The following is a 14,131-nucleotide window of genomic DNA, read 5'->3' on the forward strand; positions in this document are numbered from 1 at the left end:
TCACTCGGTGCTGGCCCTGGCCAAGCGAATATCCCCGATCTGCTTCCAGGTCTGAGCAGAGAATAGAGTATGTGGAGGCGGGAGTGACAGCAGTCCCCGAGTTCTGGCATGCTGAAAAACTGTCCTCCCTTCATTCCTCATTTACCAAGAACAGAGCCAGGCTCCCAGGAGCCCAGAGCTCCCGAAATTAACCCCCGAGCTTCTGAAACAAGGGGCCCCAAGGCCTGGGGCTGACTCAGGGGCCTGCACCCTGCCAGCCAAGCGCAGGTTCTCCCCGGACAGGTTCACACCCTCCCCTGCGCCACAACCTGGAAATGCGCACAGAGCGGGTGCGGGCCCGGAGGATTACGATGTATCGCACGTTGGGAAATTACACAGCTGTGAAGATCACGCGGCGGTTATCTATTCACTCGTTCGGAATCAGCTCTCAATTATGTTGTTTGGTGAAAGGCAAAATGCAAAGCAGTGTGCGTTGTCCTTTTTCCAAGGATGCATTTAAGCTTGTGTGTCGTAAGTCTCCCCGGAGGAGATGGAGATGTGGGCACTGGGGTGCCTTGGGGGGGGGGGGAATTGGAGGAACGGGGGTCATGGAGAGGTGAGACTTACTGTTCACGGTGAAGCCTAATGCCATTGGAATTTTTGCCATGTGCATGGATTTCTGACTCAATACCGACTCCCCTAAATTCTTTATGGCTCTCGTATCTGCACATAAAGCTTAGAGAAACAGGTATCAAATACCCCGGACGGGGTGCCTACTCCGGGGAAAGGGGAGCTGGGGACCAGAGATGGAGGAGGAGGAAAGGGACACAGGCTTAAATTTTAAAAGTGTTTCATTCTTAAGTGATGATATATATTTATAAATAATGCCTGAAAGATGTTTTAAATCTATTTTAAAGCAAAGCTAAGAAGCAGGTTGCCTCCAAGGACATATAATATAATCCTGTTTTGATTTTTTAATCAACATTTTGTTATAAAAATTTTAAATGTATAGTCAAGTGGACACCCATGTGCCCACCGCCTGGGTTCTACCATTAATGCTTCCTTATACTTGCCTAACTACATTTATATCCCTTCCTCCATCCATTCACTGGTTTTGATTTTTGAATGCATGTCAAAGCAAACGCAGGCTTCATTTTTAAAAGGTAGGTGTGTTTTGAACTAAGCATTCTGCATGTTTTGCGTGCAGACTGTAGCAGCCCTGCACGGGGGCTCTGCCCGGCCCCCCTCGGGAAGACGGGGCAGCCACCTGCCGCTGCTGGGAAGGCGGCCTGCTCACAGCGCACAGCTGCCTTTCCTTTCTGGAGAGCTGCCCGCTGCGGATGGAGCCACCTTGCCCAGCAGGTGACCTGCAGCTTCCAGCCAATGACTGAGGAACGTGAGGAGGCAAGGTCGCTGCAAAGGTCCAGTCTCCTTGCCTTAAGGAGGGACAACTCCAAGATGGAACTTATGCTCCAGAGGCCTCCCCACTGCACCCCCCATCTGGGATTAGACTTGACCTCAGGCCATTCCTTCCCCTTCTCCTTCCTGCACCCCCATCCCCATCCCTTACAGGTCTCTGCTGGGAGTACAAGTACCTAAATCCTTGCCTGGGGCTCTGCTTCAAGGAAACCTGATGCAAGAAGAGATGTAGAGGTGTCCTTGAGAGGCACAGGCATTAGTTATCAAATGGAAGCATGATCATACAGTGTCAGCTCTCGATGCTGAGGTTATAGGAGATACTTTAAAAATTATTTGTCTTCTCATTTATGGACAATAAGCTTGCATTGTTAGTGTATCAAGGCCAAGTGTGGGAAAAGACCCTTTTCACCCTGGCCAGTGCGCTCAGTGATTAGAGCATCAGCTCGCACACCAAAGGGTTTCAGGTTTGATTCCCAGTCAAGGGCATGTACCTAAGTTGCGGGTTCCATCCCTGGCCCTGTCAGGGCACGAGGAAACCAATTGATGTGCCTTTCTCACATCAATGTTTCTCTTTTTCTCTCTCTCCCCCTTTCTTCCTCCCCCACTCCTCTCCACTCTCTCTAAAAAAATCAATGGAAAAAAATATCCTCAGGTGAGGATTAACAACCAAAAAAAGACCCTTTTCTCTCCCATCTTCCTCCAGGTAGACTCTCGGCGACAGACTCCTTCCTATCCCCTCTGCTCCAGCGGGTGTGAGAGGTTTTGACTTCCCTTTCCTGAGCGTGAGAAGCTCTAAGAAGCCAAGTTGCAGCCGGAACCATCTCAGAAAGGCCTTCTGGGGTCTGCCCCAGCAGCCATTTGCGGGGCGCTCCAAAGGGACTGGGGTTCCAGGTCCACCCTCTCACTAGGAGCCCCAGCCCCTTGAGAGAGCGTCCTCGGGGTTCAGGGGAATGGACAGAACCGGATGGGGGTGTTGTTTCTGAAGAGCTGACTTCAGCTCAGACGGTGCCTTTGTGCTGATTGTCAAAGGCTGCCCCTCTGAGCAGCCAGGCGAGCGACACGGGCAGGACTCCAGCCTCCATCCAAGGCACAGAACACTGGCGTCAGTTTCCATCCCTGGGGGGTGGCCGACACCGCTCCGAGCCCAGCAGACAGGGCCTCTTCTCTCACTGCTGTTCTCACACACACAACCTCCCCGCCCATCGGTAGAGGCCTCCCTGACGACAAACTCAGCCCAGCGCCCAGGGGGAAAGCGGAATCCAAGGACCACAGGCTACATGACAGTCCCACCCCCGGGGCAGAGATCGGCCTGTCTGTGCCCACTGAATTATGCTGTCACTTTTCTGAATTTTTAAAACGTTGTCATAGAACAAAAATTCTGTAACCTAGTTTTCATGTATGTAGCTGAACTCACGAATCTCTGACATTCCTGTCATAGTTCTAACAGTTATCATTTTTCTCTTAGAAGTTGGAGGGAAGTACTTTTCCCCTGATCCCCATGCCGTCCCTGACAGCATACCCCTGCGGTCCACGTGGGAAGCTGAATAGAATGAGAACGGGCTCTGGAGTCGGACTTGCTGGGTTCCCCTCCCAGCGACACCTCTTACAAGCTGTGTAACTTCCGGTGAATTCCGTAACCTCTCTGAGCCTCTTCTCCTAACAGCAAGGGTGCTGGCAAGGTACTCAACACAGTGCCTGGCATCCCAAATGACCTGCTGAACCCTCAGGTTGTCCCCTGCTCCTTGGGGTGGCCTTCTGGGGTCTGCCCCATCAGCAGGTGGTGATGATACAGAGAGCTACAGTCTGTCAGCCCCAGAGCCCATACGTACTGCTCCCCATTATAGCTGGGAATGAGAGGGAGATGGGGGTGCAAATCGGAGGAGGCAGCATTGACCTGAGGCGGCTGCAAGGAAGTAGCAAAACACATACGCGCGTGCGCACACACTCACACACGCACGCACACCTCCTTTATAGGAACTGTGGGATTTTGTAGTCAGACATCACTCACAACCTCCTCCGTGATACCGTTGGGGCGTTGGAGCACGGAGGGCGCCACCCAGTGAGGCCAGGAGCAGATCAGGGACCAGAGTCCAGTCAGAGTGCCTCCCCACCAGCCGCCAGCTGCCCCTTCTTTGGTTCTGGCGCTGGAGCCTCCGCTGCTGCTGCTGCTGTTTGTGCGGCCCTGCTCCCCTTCCCAGGCCCAGGGAAGGGGAGGTGCTTTCTGGGTATAAATAGCAGATGGAGATGCTTCTCTCCAGCAGAAGAGTTAACCCTTGGGGCCCTGGGCACCGAGAAATGCTTCCCTGGAGGGAGAAGGTGTGGTGGCTGTCAGAGTTGGAATATTCCTTAGGGGGCACCTAGGCCTTGCTCCTCAGAGTGTGGTCTGTGAACCAGCAGCCTTGGCACTGCCTCAGCACATGTTAGAAATGCTAAATCTTGGGCCCCACCCAGACCCAGATCTGCCGAACCAGAATCTACTTGTCAACACGATGCTCAGGTGGTTCCGATAGCACTCTCCTTGTGAAGATGGGAGAAAGTGGCTCAGAGAGGGGAGTGCTCCTACCCAAGGTCACACAGCCATTTCCTGCAGAACTATACCTAGAATCTGTACTTCTTTCCCTCAGGACTCAGAACTCGGATGGGCAGGGAAACAGCCGCTCAGCGGGTGCAGGGGTGGGGAGGGGAGTCGGGCCTGCCCTGGGCCCCGCCCCTCCACACAGCCTGCATGCATTCTATCCCTGGGCAGGGGCCACCTTGCTGCTTGCCTTGAAGGGGCAGGCCAGCCACAGGGCTGGGCAGGTGGGCAGGACCACCGTGCCCGGCTGACTCAGCATGGGGGTGAGTTAGGGAAGTGGGCTGCACTGGCCCAGGCCAAGCTTGGCCTATTTTTGTCTCTCGAGAGAGATGAAAGGCTCCGGGAGTTTTCCTGAAACAGCTTTTCTGAAGGAGGCTGCCGGCAGCGTGGGCTGCGAGGAAGGGCCCCTTCTTCACCTCCCCCCCACCCAACCAAGCTGGTCTCTGAGGAATGTGGAAACCATCAAAGACACCCCCTTTTCCCATCTCTCTTACCACCATCCCCAGAAAAGAGAGCAGCTGCCTCCCCACCCCATCAGCAAAAAAACACCAGGATGGGCAGGGGAGCAGGGCCAAGCCTCACCCTGCACCCCTCACTTGTTCCCCAAGAACTTACCGATGTTGGGGTGCTTCAGCAGGCGGCAAATGCGGGCTTCACGCTCCAGCTTCTGATGGTCTGAAACAGGAATAGATAGATCCCAGGTGAGTCCCAGGTGAGGCGTAACCTCCACCCACTCCATGTCTCCCTCCTACAGCCTCTTAGGATAACCATCTCCCAGGGCAGCCCCTGGCCCTTTCAGGCAGAGCTCTGGGTTCTCAGGGCAGTGAGAGGCAGCAGAAGACGGAGAGGCAGCAGAAGACGGAGAGGCCGGGTTGCAATGACGCAGAAGTCCCTTCCCCTCTGTGGGCCTCTGGCTCCAGGGCTCTCAAAGGAAGAGCATCCTTGAGCCCCTCCCTGTATGAGACCCAAACTCCATGAAGCCAGGCCAGGCTCCTGCTGCCCCTCCTCCAGCGCTGCCCCTCACACTACACTCCCGCCAGAGGAACCGCTGAAATTCACTTCTCTGGGCACACCCTGCTCAGTCCTCTCCCTTTGGGGTCCTCACACACCGGTTCTCTCAGCTTGGAATACTCCCCCTCAACCTCCCACTGGTCCTTCTCTGGCCATCACTCACTCCTACCCATTCTTAATGTCGCCCTCTCCAGGCAGCCTGCCCTGATTGCCAGGCTGGTGGGCCCCTGCTCTGTGCTCTCAGGGCCCCTGGATAGCACATCTCACTCTGTCCTGTTGATATCTCTACCCTTGAGTACGGGGACTTGGTCTGTTGTACCCCTGGCATCTACCCAAATGCCTGGCACATAGTAGGTGCTCAAAAAATAACTGAATGAGAAAACAAATGATTAAATGAGTGAACCTCTCTGAAGGAGTGGGTATTCTCTGCGGAAGAGCTGTATTAATTTGCAGAAGACACCTCCTGTGCAGAGGACACAGAGAGCCCCCCCAAAAAATGCAGGGTAGAACTTGTATGTGGCTGAGCCAGAGCTCTCACACCTGCCTTCCAGGACTTTTGTCCAAACCCCCTGCATCTCCCCACTCACCTGGGAGAGAGGCCTGGTTCAGGATCTGCCACCTGAGGCTGCTGGGCAAGTCATACCCCATTCAGTCCTCCCAACACCCTGGCCCTGGGCATCACTGCCCCCACTTTACAGATGAGAAAACTGTAGCCTGAGAAGCCGAGGCCTCATCAGTGGCAGAACTGGGACTGGAAATGTATTTTCTAATTCCCTTCCTGGTGCTTTACGCACCATTCGGTCGTTAATGCCTTAATTAAAAAAAACAACACCAATAAAATGGGAGCCATGTACAAACATAGAATATTTACCAAGTGCTAGGCACTGTGCAGAGAGCTTTATATGCATTTCAAGCCCTCACTACAACCCTTTGAGGGAGGTGTAATTACTATTCTGCCTTTTAAGAGGAAAAAACAGAGGTTCAGAGAGGTTAAGTACCTGTCCAAAGTCACACCCGTCGTGAGCAGTGGAGCCATGTGTTGTACCCAGGCAGCCGGTCTCCAGGAGTGAGCTTTAAAGCCCTGTGCTGTACTGTCCTCCACGCCCTGACAAATCTCCACCACCTCTGCCTGCCCCCCCATTCTCAAAGGGGAAAATCGAGCCTCACGGGAGGGTTCTCACAAAGACACTCAGAGGTGGAGCTAGGACTAGAACCCTGGTCTCCCAAGGGCCTCTTCAGAGGAGGTAAGCACCAGGGAGGGTGATGAGGATGGAGTCCTAGCCCTTGCCCCTGGCAGCCAGCTCCCCTTTCCCCACCCCCTCCATGAGAACAATCACTGGCCATCCTCCAAGGGCTGCAGAAGCCAAGATCAATACTGAAATGTGGCTTTTCCATCAGCAAAGCAATTAAATCCAATCAAGTTTTCATAGAGTGTAAGCTCAACTCCCCAGCTAACGACCAGCTGCAGGCTAAGGAGGGGAGGTGGACCCAGGGGCATCCCCCTAACTCCCCTTCCCTCCCAGCCTCCTTCTTTACCCTTTAGGGTGGGGGAAGGGCAATTCCAAGGCAAAGGAGGGGAATCCCCATCTACTGAGAAAGGCTGGGCCCAACCCCTGCTCCATACACTGTCCCTTCAACCCTCCATCTCCAGCAGAACCAGAAATCAGGCAGGTCAAAGTTGGGCCTACCAGAGGGCGGGGGAGGGGCAAATTCAGAATTCTGGTGTTTCTTCCATGTGAGCTTAGCCAGGAACAGAATTATACCCAGGATTGAAAGAAGAAACTGTTGGTCATGCAGCTAACTTGTGCCTGGTTACCAGACCTCAGTGCTGGAAATGCTAGGGACTCATTGTTTTTATAAATCTTGTAATCATCTTGTGTGTAGTACAGTTACACTGCATTGCAACTTGCTAAAAGCATTAACTTGAATAGAAACATACATGTTACACAATAATTTTTATAACTCTGTTTGAAAATGTTCTCATTTTCTAATACTATGCAGGAAACCTTAAGAAATGTAGGGATGCCGAAACCGGTTTGGCTCAGTGGATAGAGCGTCGGCCTGCGGACTGAAAGGTCCCAGGTTCGATTCCGGTCAGGGGCATGTACATTGGTTGCAGGCACGTCCCCAGTGGGGGGGGGGGTGCAGGAGGCAGCTGGTCGATGTTTCTCTCTCATCGATGTTTCTAGCTCTCTATCTCTCTCCCTTCCTCTCTGTAAAAAAAATCAATAAAAATAAATAAATAAATAAATAAATAAATAAATAAATAAATAAAAGAAATGTAGGGATTGTATTTCTCTTGACCTCTGAGGCCTCATTCTGTTGTGTAGATGGGGAAACTGAGGCACAGTGATAAAGAAGCAGTCACTTTATCAAACTCACTCAGCTAGATGGTCCAGCCTTATTAGAACTCAGAGCTCTGAGAATCCACTCCTGGACACACACCCCTATTCCTAATCTGTCAAAAGTCCTCAGCAGCCAAGGAGCTCTTATCCATATATATTAAAGCCAAGCAACTGGAATGACCAGAAGACTGGAATGACCGGAACAACCAGAACAACCGGAATAACTGGTTGCTATGATGCCCACTGTGGCCGGCCAACTGGCCCCATCAGGGCTGGGCCCAGCCGGCCAACCTCCTGTGGCCCCTCCCCCCACCAGCTCGGCCCCAAACGGCCTCAATCAGGGCAGGCCAGCCGGACCCCACCTGTGCACAAATTCGTGCACCGAGCCTCTAGTTAAAATATAAAATAGATCCTGTCATCCCCAGGCTTCAAACTCCCCGACAGCTTCCTAATGTCCTTATAATACAATCCAAACTCCTCACTACAGCCAACAAGACCCTGCCTCATCTTGGCCTTGACGTTCCAGCCACCTTGGTCTCCTTTTGAGCCTCAAACACACCAAACCCTTCCCACCTCGGGGCCTTTGCACTTGCTGTGCCCTCTGCCTGGAATGCTCTTATCCTGGGCCTTCTCGTGGCTGCGGCCTTCTTTTTTTCTGCCCCATCACTTCCCCATTACCTTGTCTTATCTTCTTCACAACACTCATCGCTTCCTGAGATTGCCCAGCTTGTCTGTGTTGAATGCTCTTTCCGGTCCCCCTTCCTGAAAACAGGTGCCATGAGAGCACGGGGCTGTCCACCAGTCACTACCATGTTCCCAGGCCTTAGAGCCCAGCTGGCCAAAGATCCCATAGCTAAGAATGGGCCGAGCTCGGACCTCAATCCATGTTCACAAAGACTACACCATCTTGCCTCCCATTCTAATAATTAATTCGTTGCTAATCCAACCCATCCAGCTCAGTAGAGCCCCACGATGGTGAGAGGTCTGCGGGAAGCAAGTCTACAGCCCTGGAAGGGCCGCCCCCCAGTGCCCACAACATGCCTTGTGAACGTTCCCCCTCCCTCCTTGGGGGCAGGCCCCCAGATGTTGGGGTTGTGGGGACCAGCCCTGCTCAGAGCTCAGCAGGCAGGGGTGGGTGGATACTCTGTGGGTAGATTACGGGGGCCAGCAAGGTGCGGTGGGACAGAGCAGAGGTGGGGGGAGTAGAGGGGGTACAATCAGGCAGCTCCAGGGCTCTCTGCCTGCAGAGGGGCAGGTTCCTGCCGAGGTGGGCTCCAGGGGTAGATGGGCTCCAGAGGCAGATGGGTGGTGGGATTGGGACCAGAGGCGCGGGCACCAGGAGAGAAAATAGGCCTCCGAGTCTGGGACAGGAAATGCCCCACCCTCCACGGCCTCAGCAGGGGTCCCACTCCTGGGAGGTTGGATAAATAATCCTGAGGAAGAGGAGGAGGACAGGAGAGATGCTCCCTCACGTGGGCCTGCAGCTCTGGGGCAGCTGAATGAGCGCAGGCCCTGCTTCCCACGCCGTGTCCTGAGGCTGGTCACCAGGGAGCCGAGAAGTGGCCCCTCAGTGCCAGGGTGGACAGTGAGGCCTATGGAGGTCGCGGTACCCAGGCCAGTCACCTCTGGCTGCACCAGCCGGGCCCACGCGCCCAGCACGGTAAAGAACTCTTTCTGGGTGTGCCTGGGGAGCTGGGGCTGGAAAGCACACAGAGCCCTGGCAGGGACTTCACCGAGCAGACACTCGCTGACAGGGTTTTGTCAACGCGGAGCCCGGGCCTCACCTACTGAATCCAAGTCCGGGGTGGAACCGCCCAGGGCAGCTGCAGTTTTATAAAGGCTCCCGGGGCATTTGGCAGGGATCCGGACAGGCAACACTTTTACTTCTCATTTCATGTCTATCTGGTTTCTTGGAATTGTCTATCCTATGAGCATTTTATTGAAAAGCCTGGTTTAAAAATACATACAACAAGTTTCGGAACCGCTGGATAGAAGAGGCTGCCCCGGTGAAGGGGAAGCCATAGCTCCCTGGCGGTTGGACAGACACCCCAGGTGGGCACAGCCCCCCACCGGGAGCTGCCAAAGGCACTTGGAAGTGCCAGCAGGAGAAGCTTCGCAAATATTCAGCCTCAACCCTTTGCCCGCCCCAGGCACCTTGAGTAGCAAACAAAGAAACCGGCTAAAAAGGAGCCCAGCTCTCCTCTCGCTGGGGAGAAAGCATTGGCAGCTGGCAGGCTCCTTTGGAAAGGTTCCTCCAAGAACATCCCCACTCCCACCCTCCATGCTCACCCAGGCCTGGCCCACCTTCCTCCCAGGAGGTCAAAGGGTCAAGAAATCAAAAGAGGGGGCATGGCAGTTACTGCCTGGCACAGCCCATTGCACACACTGCCCAGGAATGCTTAGTCACCTTCTAAAAAAGAGGCAATTTCTCTCCATTCTCCCCCATTCGTGTGTGTGTGTGTGTGTGTGTGTGTGTGTGTGTGTGCGCGTGTGTGTGTGTTGAACCCACTCAAGACCCCCAGCATCCAGGAAGGACCTTGGTTCCTGTTCCTCCCTTGTTTCGAGGCAACATCAACCCATCACCCCAAGACGTAACTCTGGTCCTGCCCCTACTATTTTTCAGGGATTGGGACATCTCCCTCGATTGTCCGAGACACGAAACACAGAGGGCACCAGGCTGCCACTAGTCACACAGCAACGGCAAGGCCAGTTCCACCATCTGGACAGGAGGCAGCGTTCTGGCTGGCCCTCCTGCCTGTCCTGGCCCCGCCCCTTGGCTCTGGTTCCAGACCTTTCGCAGGACAGGTCTCTCCCTTCCTTACACATGGGCTTTCATGCTGGCCACGTGCCACTGGGGCCCTGGGCTTTCAAAGAATGCCGCCCACCCCAACCCCAGCCTCTTCTCCCTGCAGGACACTGGTTGGCCTATAGGGGAGCTTGGTAACTAGGAGAAAGTGCTGGGCGCCCAACCACACTGAGTCAGAGAGATGAAAAGCAGCAACACCAGGTCTAACACGGGGCCTGCTGGAAGGCCTGCGGGGGACAGCGTGAACATCCTGATCCAGCCTCCGTGATCCCCACACCTGCTGGGCCCTAGCCCAGACACAGCTGCCACCTGCGCCAGGCAAACACCTGGACTATGCCAGCCCTGCACACGGTGTCTCCCACACCACACAAGCCCTGGGCTGCACAGCCCACACCTGCACCATGCCACCCGCCAGAATTCCCTCCACCACCCGGTGATCCTCCCAAGGTAGCTTAGACACTGTTCAGACCAGGGATTGAATCTTTGAAGGTAACCCTCACCAACGCCCAACACCCTGACCGTGGCCACCACCATTACTGCCCGAGTCATTACTGCTACAGTGAAGAAGCAAGACTTCTAGGCAGGCTCCCCAAGTTTTACCGTCCACGTGAATTGCCCGGATGTGCTGTTAAAATGCAGACTCTGATTGCTTAAGTCTGGAGTCAAGAATTTGCATGTTTAACAATCTCCTAGTGACGATGATGCTGCTGGTCTAGGATCACTTTCAAATTAGAATTACCTGTGGATCTTTCCCAGGTCACATATCCCAAGCTAATTAAATCACGACCCCTGGGAGTGGAGCCCAGGGGTCAGGAGTGTTTGAAACTCTCCAGGAGATTCCATGGTGAGGACAGGTTTGGAAGCCACTGTCCCAGGGGGCATCAGGGACCAGAGATCAGACTGGTGTGGTTGACCCCGAGCACCTGGAGTTTGATGGACACTAGCTGAGCACCTAGGCTGTACAGGGCGCTGTCCTAGGTACTGAGCATGTCACAGGGAATGAGACGCCTCCTTACCCTCTTAGAACTTAAAGTCAGGAGGAAAGATGAATGTTAAACAAGGAACCAAGCCAGTAAATGGATTAAGTCCAGGTTGGGGGAAGCCACAGGAAAGTAAACAGTAACGAGAGATATCAAATGGGGGAGACGCCCTCAGATTTGGGGGTCAAGGAAGTCTCTCAAAGTATGTGACCTGAAGCCAGCCTTGTAAGGAGCCACGTAAGGGCATCCGGGCAGAGGAAACAGCAGGTGCAGAGGTCCGGAGGTGAGAATGGGGGCGAGAGGCAGAAAAGAAGGGAAAGGAAGTCCCACTTGGCATCCTAGCCTTCACCTGGATGTCCAGGCAGAGAGCTTGGCCTATCAGAAAGGCTGTGACCTACGGCCTAGATCCCGTCAGGATGGGAAATGGAGGGAGGGGTCTGTTTTCATAACACCCACAAGAAGAGCTCTCACCCCTGCCTGCAGCATCGCCCCTGGGGACAGGCTCCGGTCCTGGTTCTAAGCCAAGGGGTAGAGGGAGGGGTGAAGGGAAGGAGACCCCCAAAGGTGGGAAGGCATGGATCCCCCACCTACCTCTGGCTGAGAGTTTCTTGGTGTTGATGATCTTGGCAGCATACTCCTGGCCAGCCAGCACCTTCACACACCTGCGCACCACCGAGAAGGCTCCCCTAGGAGGACAGAGAAGTCAAAGGGGTGAGGGAAGGCCCAGGAGATGCTGGTGTTGATGCAGCTTCGCCGTGGTGGGTAGGGAGCCCTCCTTCGGGGCTGCTGGAGCTCAGAGGGAATGCTGTGGCCGCCCAGGGACATAGCAGGGACAGAGACCCAGGAGAACCATGGATGATGAGCCCTCTAGAGGCCTAGCAAGTTAGGCTCACCAAATTATAAAACATTAGAATCACGTAGTGTTAGAATCACAGAATCTAGGTCCCGGAAAGTGTTTAGTTTTTTGTCCTTTGAATAGGTAACACATTGACATGGTTCAAAAAAATACAAAAGCTCAAAAAAATACAAAAGCATAGATAGTGAAAAGACTCCCTCTCACCCATGGACCCAGTCTCCAAGGTCCCCTCCCCAGAGACGGCCAGTCTTACCAGAGCATCTTTGCAAACACTCTCCCCCATGCAAATGCTACTGGATCTTGCAAGCTGTTCTGCATCCTCTAGTTTTCATTAGATATTTAGGTGAGCCTCCTTCCATTACACCAAGAGCTCCTCACGATACTGTATTTAATCATATGGCTGCAATGTACCTAGCCAATCTCTGTTAATGGGCCATTAGGTTAGCTCCAACCTGTAGCTATTACAAACACCGCTGCAACCACTAACCTTCCATGTGTGTGTTATCATTACGTTTCCCATGTCTGCAAGTGTTTGTGGATAAATTTCTAAAACCTGTGTTGTTTGGTCAAAGAGTAGGTGTTGTTTGATAATTTTGATAGATAATGAGAGATTTTCCGTCTTAGAGATTGTACCAACTTATGGCCCATTTTCCTCCACTCTTGCCCACGTGGTATGCTATCAAACTTTCTTATCTTGGTTCGCGAGACTGGTAACAAATGGCAACTCCAAGTAGATCTGATTTGTAATTCTCATAGTAAGAGTAAGGCTGGGCATCTTTTTATGTTTTAGGAGGTTCCTGGGATTTTATCGTCTAAGTATTGGTGGTTAGAAGAGAATTTGAAGTGTTTTTGTGAAATGTCTCAGTTTTTAAATACTGGCACCTTATTCTTTTTAAGTATAAACATAGTCTCTGGCCAAACAAAACTGGTTTGAGGCCAGAGCTGACACCTCCACCACAAAGGTCATCTGGTCCAACCCCTTCCTATCACAGAGGCGGCGGCCGGGGGGCTGGAACTGGCCATGGTTGCCAACATTACCACCCTGGACCCAGGCTAACTAATGGCAAGAAGCAAGTCTGTGGGGCAGGCTTCCCCGTTTTTAAGGTTCATACAAAGGACCCGGTGTCTTGCTAAAATGCAAATTCTGATGCGTCAAGTATGGAGTGGGACGCAGGACTTCAGCTTCCGTGTAGCTCAGTGTAGATTGCACGAGGTCACACAGCGAGTTCCAGGCAGGGCCGCACCAAGAACTCAGCTATTTGCATTCCCAGGTTTTTGGCTTTTCCCCCACCACTGAGCCTGCCGCTTCCTGGCCTGCACATCCAGGCTCCAGCCGTGGGCGCACTCCATCGTATCCTCCAAATGTTGGTCTCCTCCTAAGCATATGAGCAGATCCCAGCCACCAAGATAAGGCTGGTGTGGACAGAGAAGGACGCTGGCAGGCACCGAGGAAGCCAGCAGGCCGGCACAGATGCCCTCTCTGCACAGACCCTGGGCATCGTGTCCCTGGCTTTGTGTCGGGGCAGCATGAGGGAGCCTGCAGGGAGTGGTGGGACACTGTGGAGAAAGATGAGAAGAAAGAGCTGGGAGGAAGCTGGAGACTAGGACACATGACCTGGGAGGAAGCTGGAGAAAGCCAGAACTCACGGGCAGATGGAGAGTCTCGCACAGCAACAGGCCCTCCCCGGGGTGTGCAGCCCCTGCCCGTCCTGCACCCAGAGTAAAGCAGCAGGACCCCATCACCCTCCCTGGGAAGCCTCCCGTGACGGAGCCTCTGGTTTGCTCTCCCAGACGCCGAGACCCCCCCACTCTAGCTCAGGTGTGTGGCTGCTGGTCAGGTGGTCTTCCCCAGCTGACAGTGAGCTCCCGAGGGCCAGGGCCCGAAGTAGCTTTTCTACCCCCCCCCCTCCCCCGTGCCCAGGTACCCAGTGGCTGCTACCCATAGATGTCATTTGCAGGAACAGGAGGTAGATTTGAGCAACAGTGAGACGGACTGGAATGAGCTAGGGAGAGGATTTTCAGTCAGGGGCGTCAGGAACAGGAACAGGCATCTGAGGAACATAGGGCCCAACGTGCCTCTCAAAGGTACCCCTGCTCCCCAGGCAGGGGATGGACCCATAGACCTTCAGGTCCCTGCTCGGTCCCCTGCTCAGCCACCAT

General features: G+C 53.8%; 1 protein-coding gene across 2 annotated transcripts in view; it reads right to left on the minus strand.

The window, feature by feature from the left end:
- The window catches only part of CAMK2A (calcium/calmodulin dependent protein kinase II alpha), a gene marked incomplete at both ends in the record, with an annotated part of 58,093 nt that overhangs the window by 31,980 nt on the left and 11,982 nt on the right, over positions 1–14,131 (minus strand). For both annotated transcript variants that reach the window (XM_079773093.1, XM_079773092.1), the window contains 2 exons: positions 4,589–4,648; positions 11,707–11,801. In XM_079773093.1, the coding sequence (XP_079629219.1) occupies positions 4,589–4,648; positions 11,707–11,801 (155 nt within the window). The remainder of the gene's footprint in view (positions 1–4,588; positions 4,649–11,706; positions 11,802–14,131) is intronic.

Source organism: Cnephaeus nilssonii (genome assembly GCF_951640355.1).
Source record: "Cnephaeus nilssonii genome assembly, chromosome: 5".
In the NCBI taxonomy this organism is placed as follows: Eukaryota; Metazoa; Chordata; class Mammalia; order Chiroptera; family Vespertilionidae; genus Cnephaeus; species Cnephaeus nilssonii.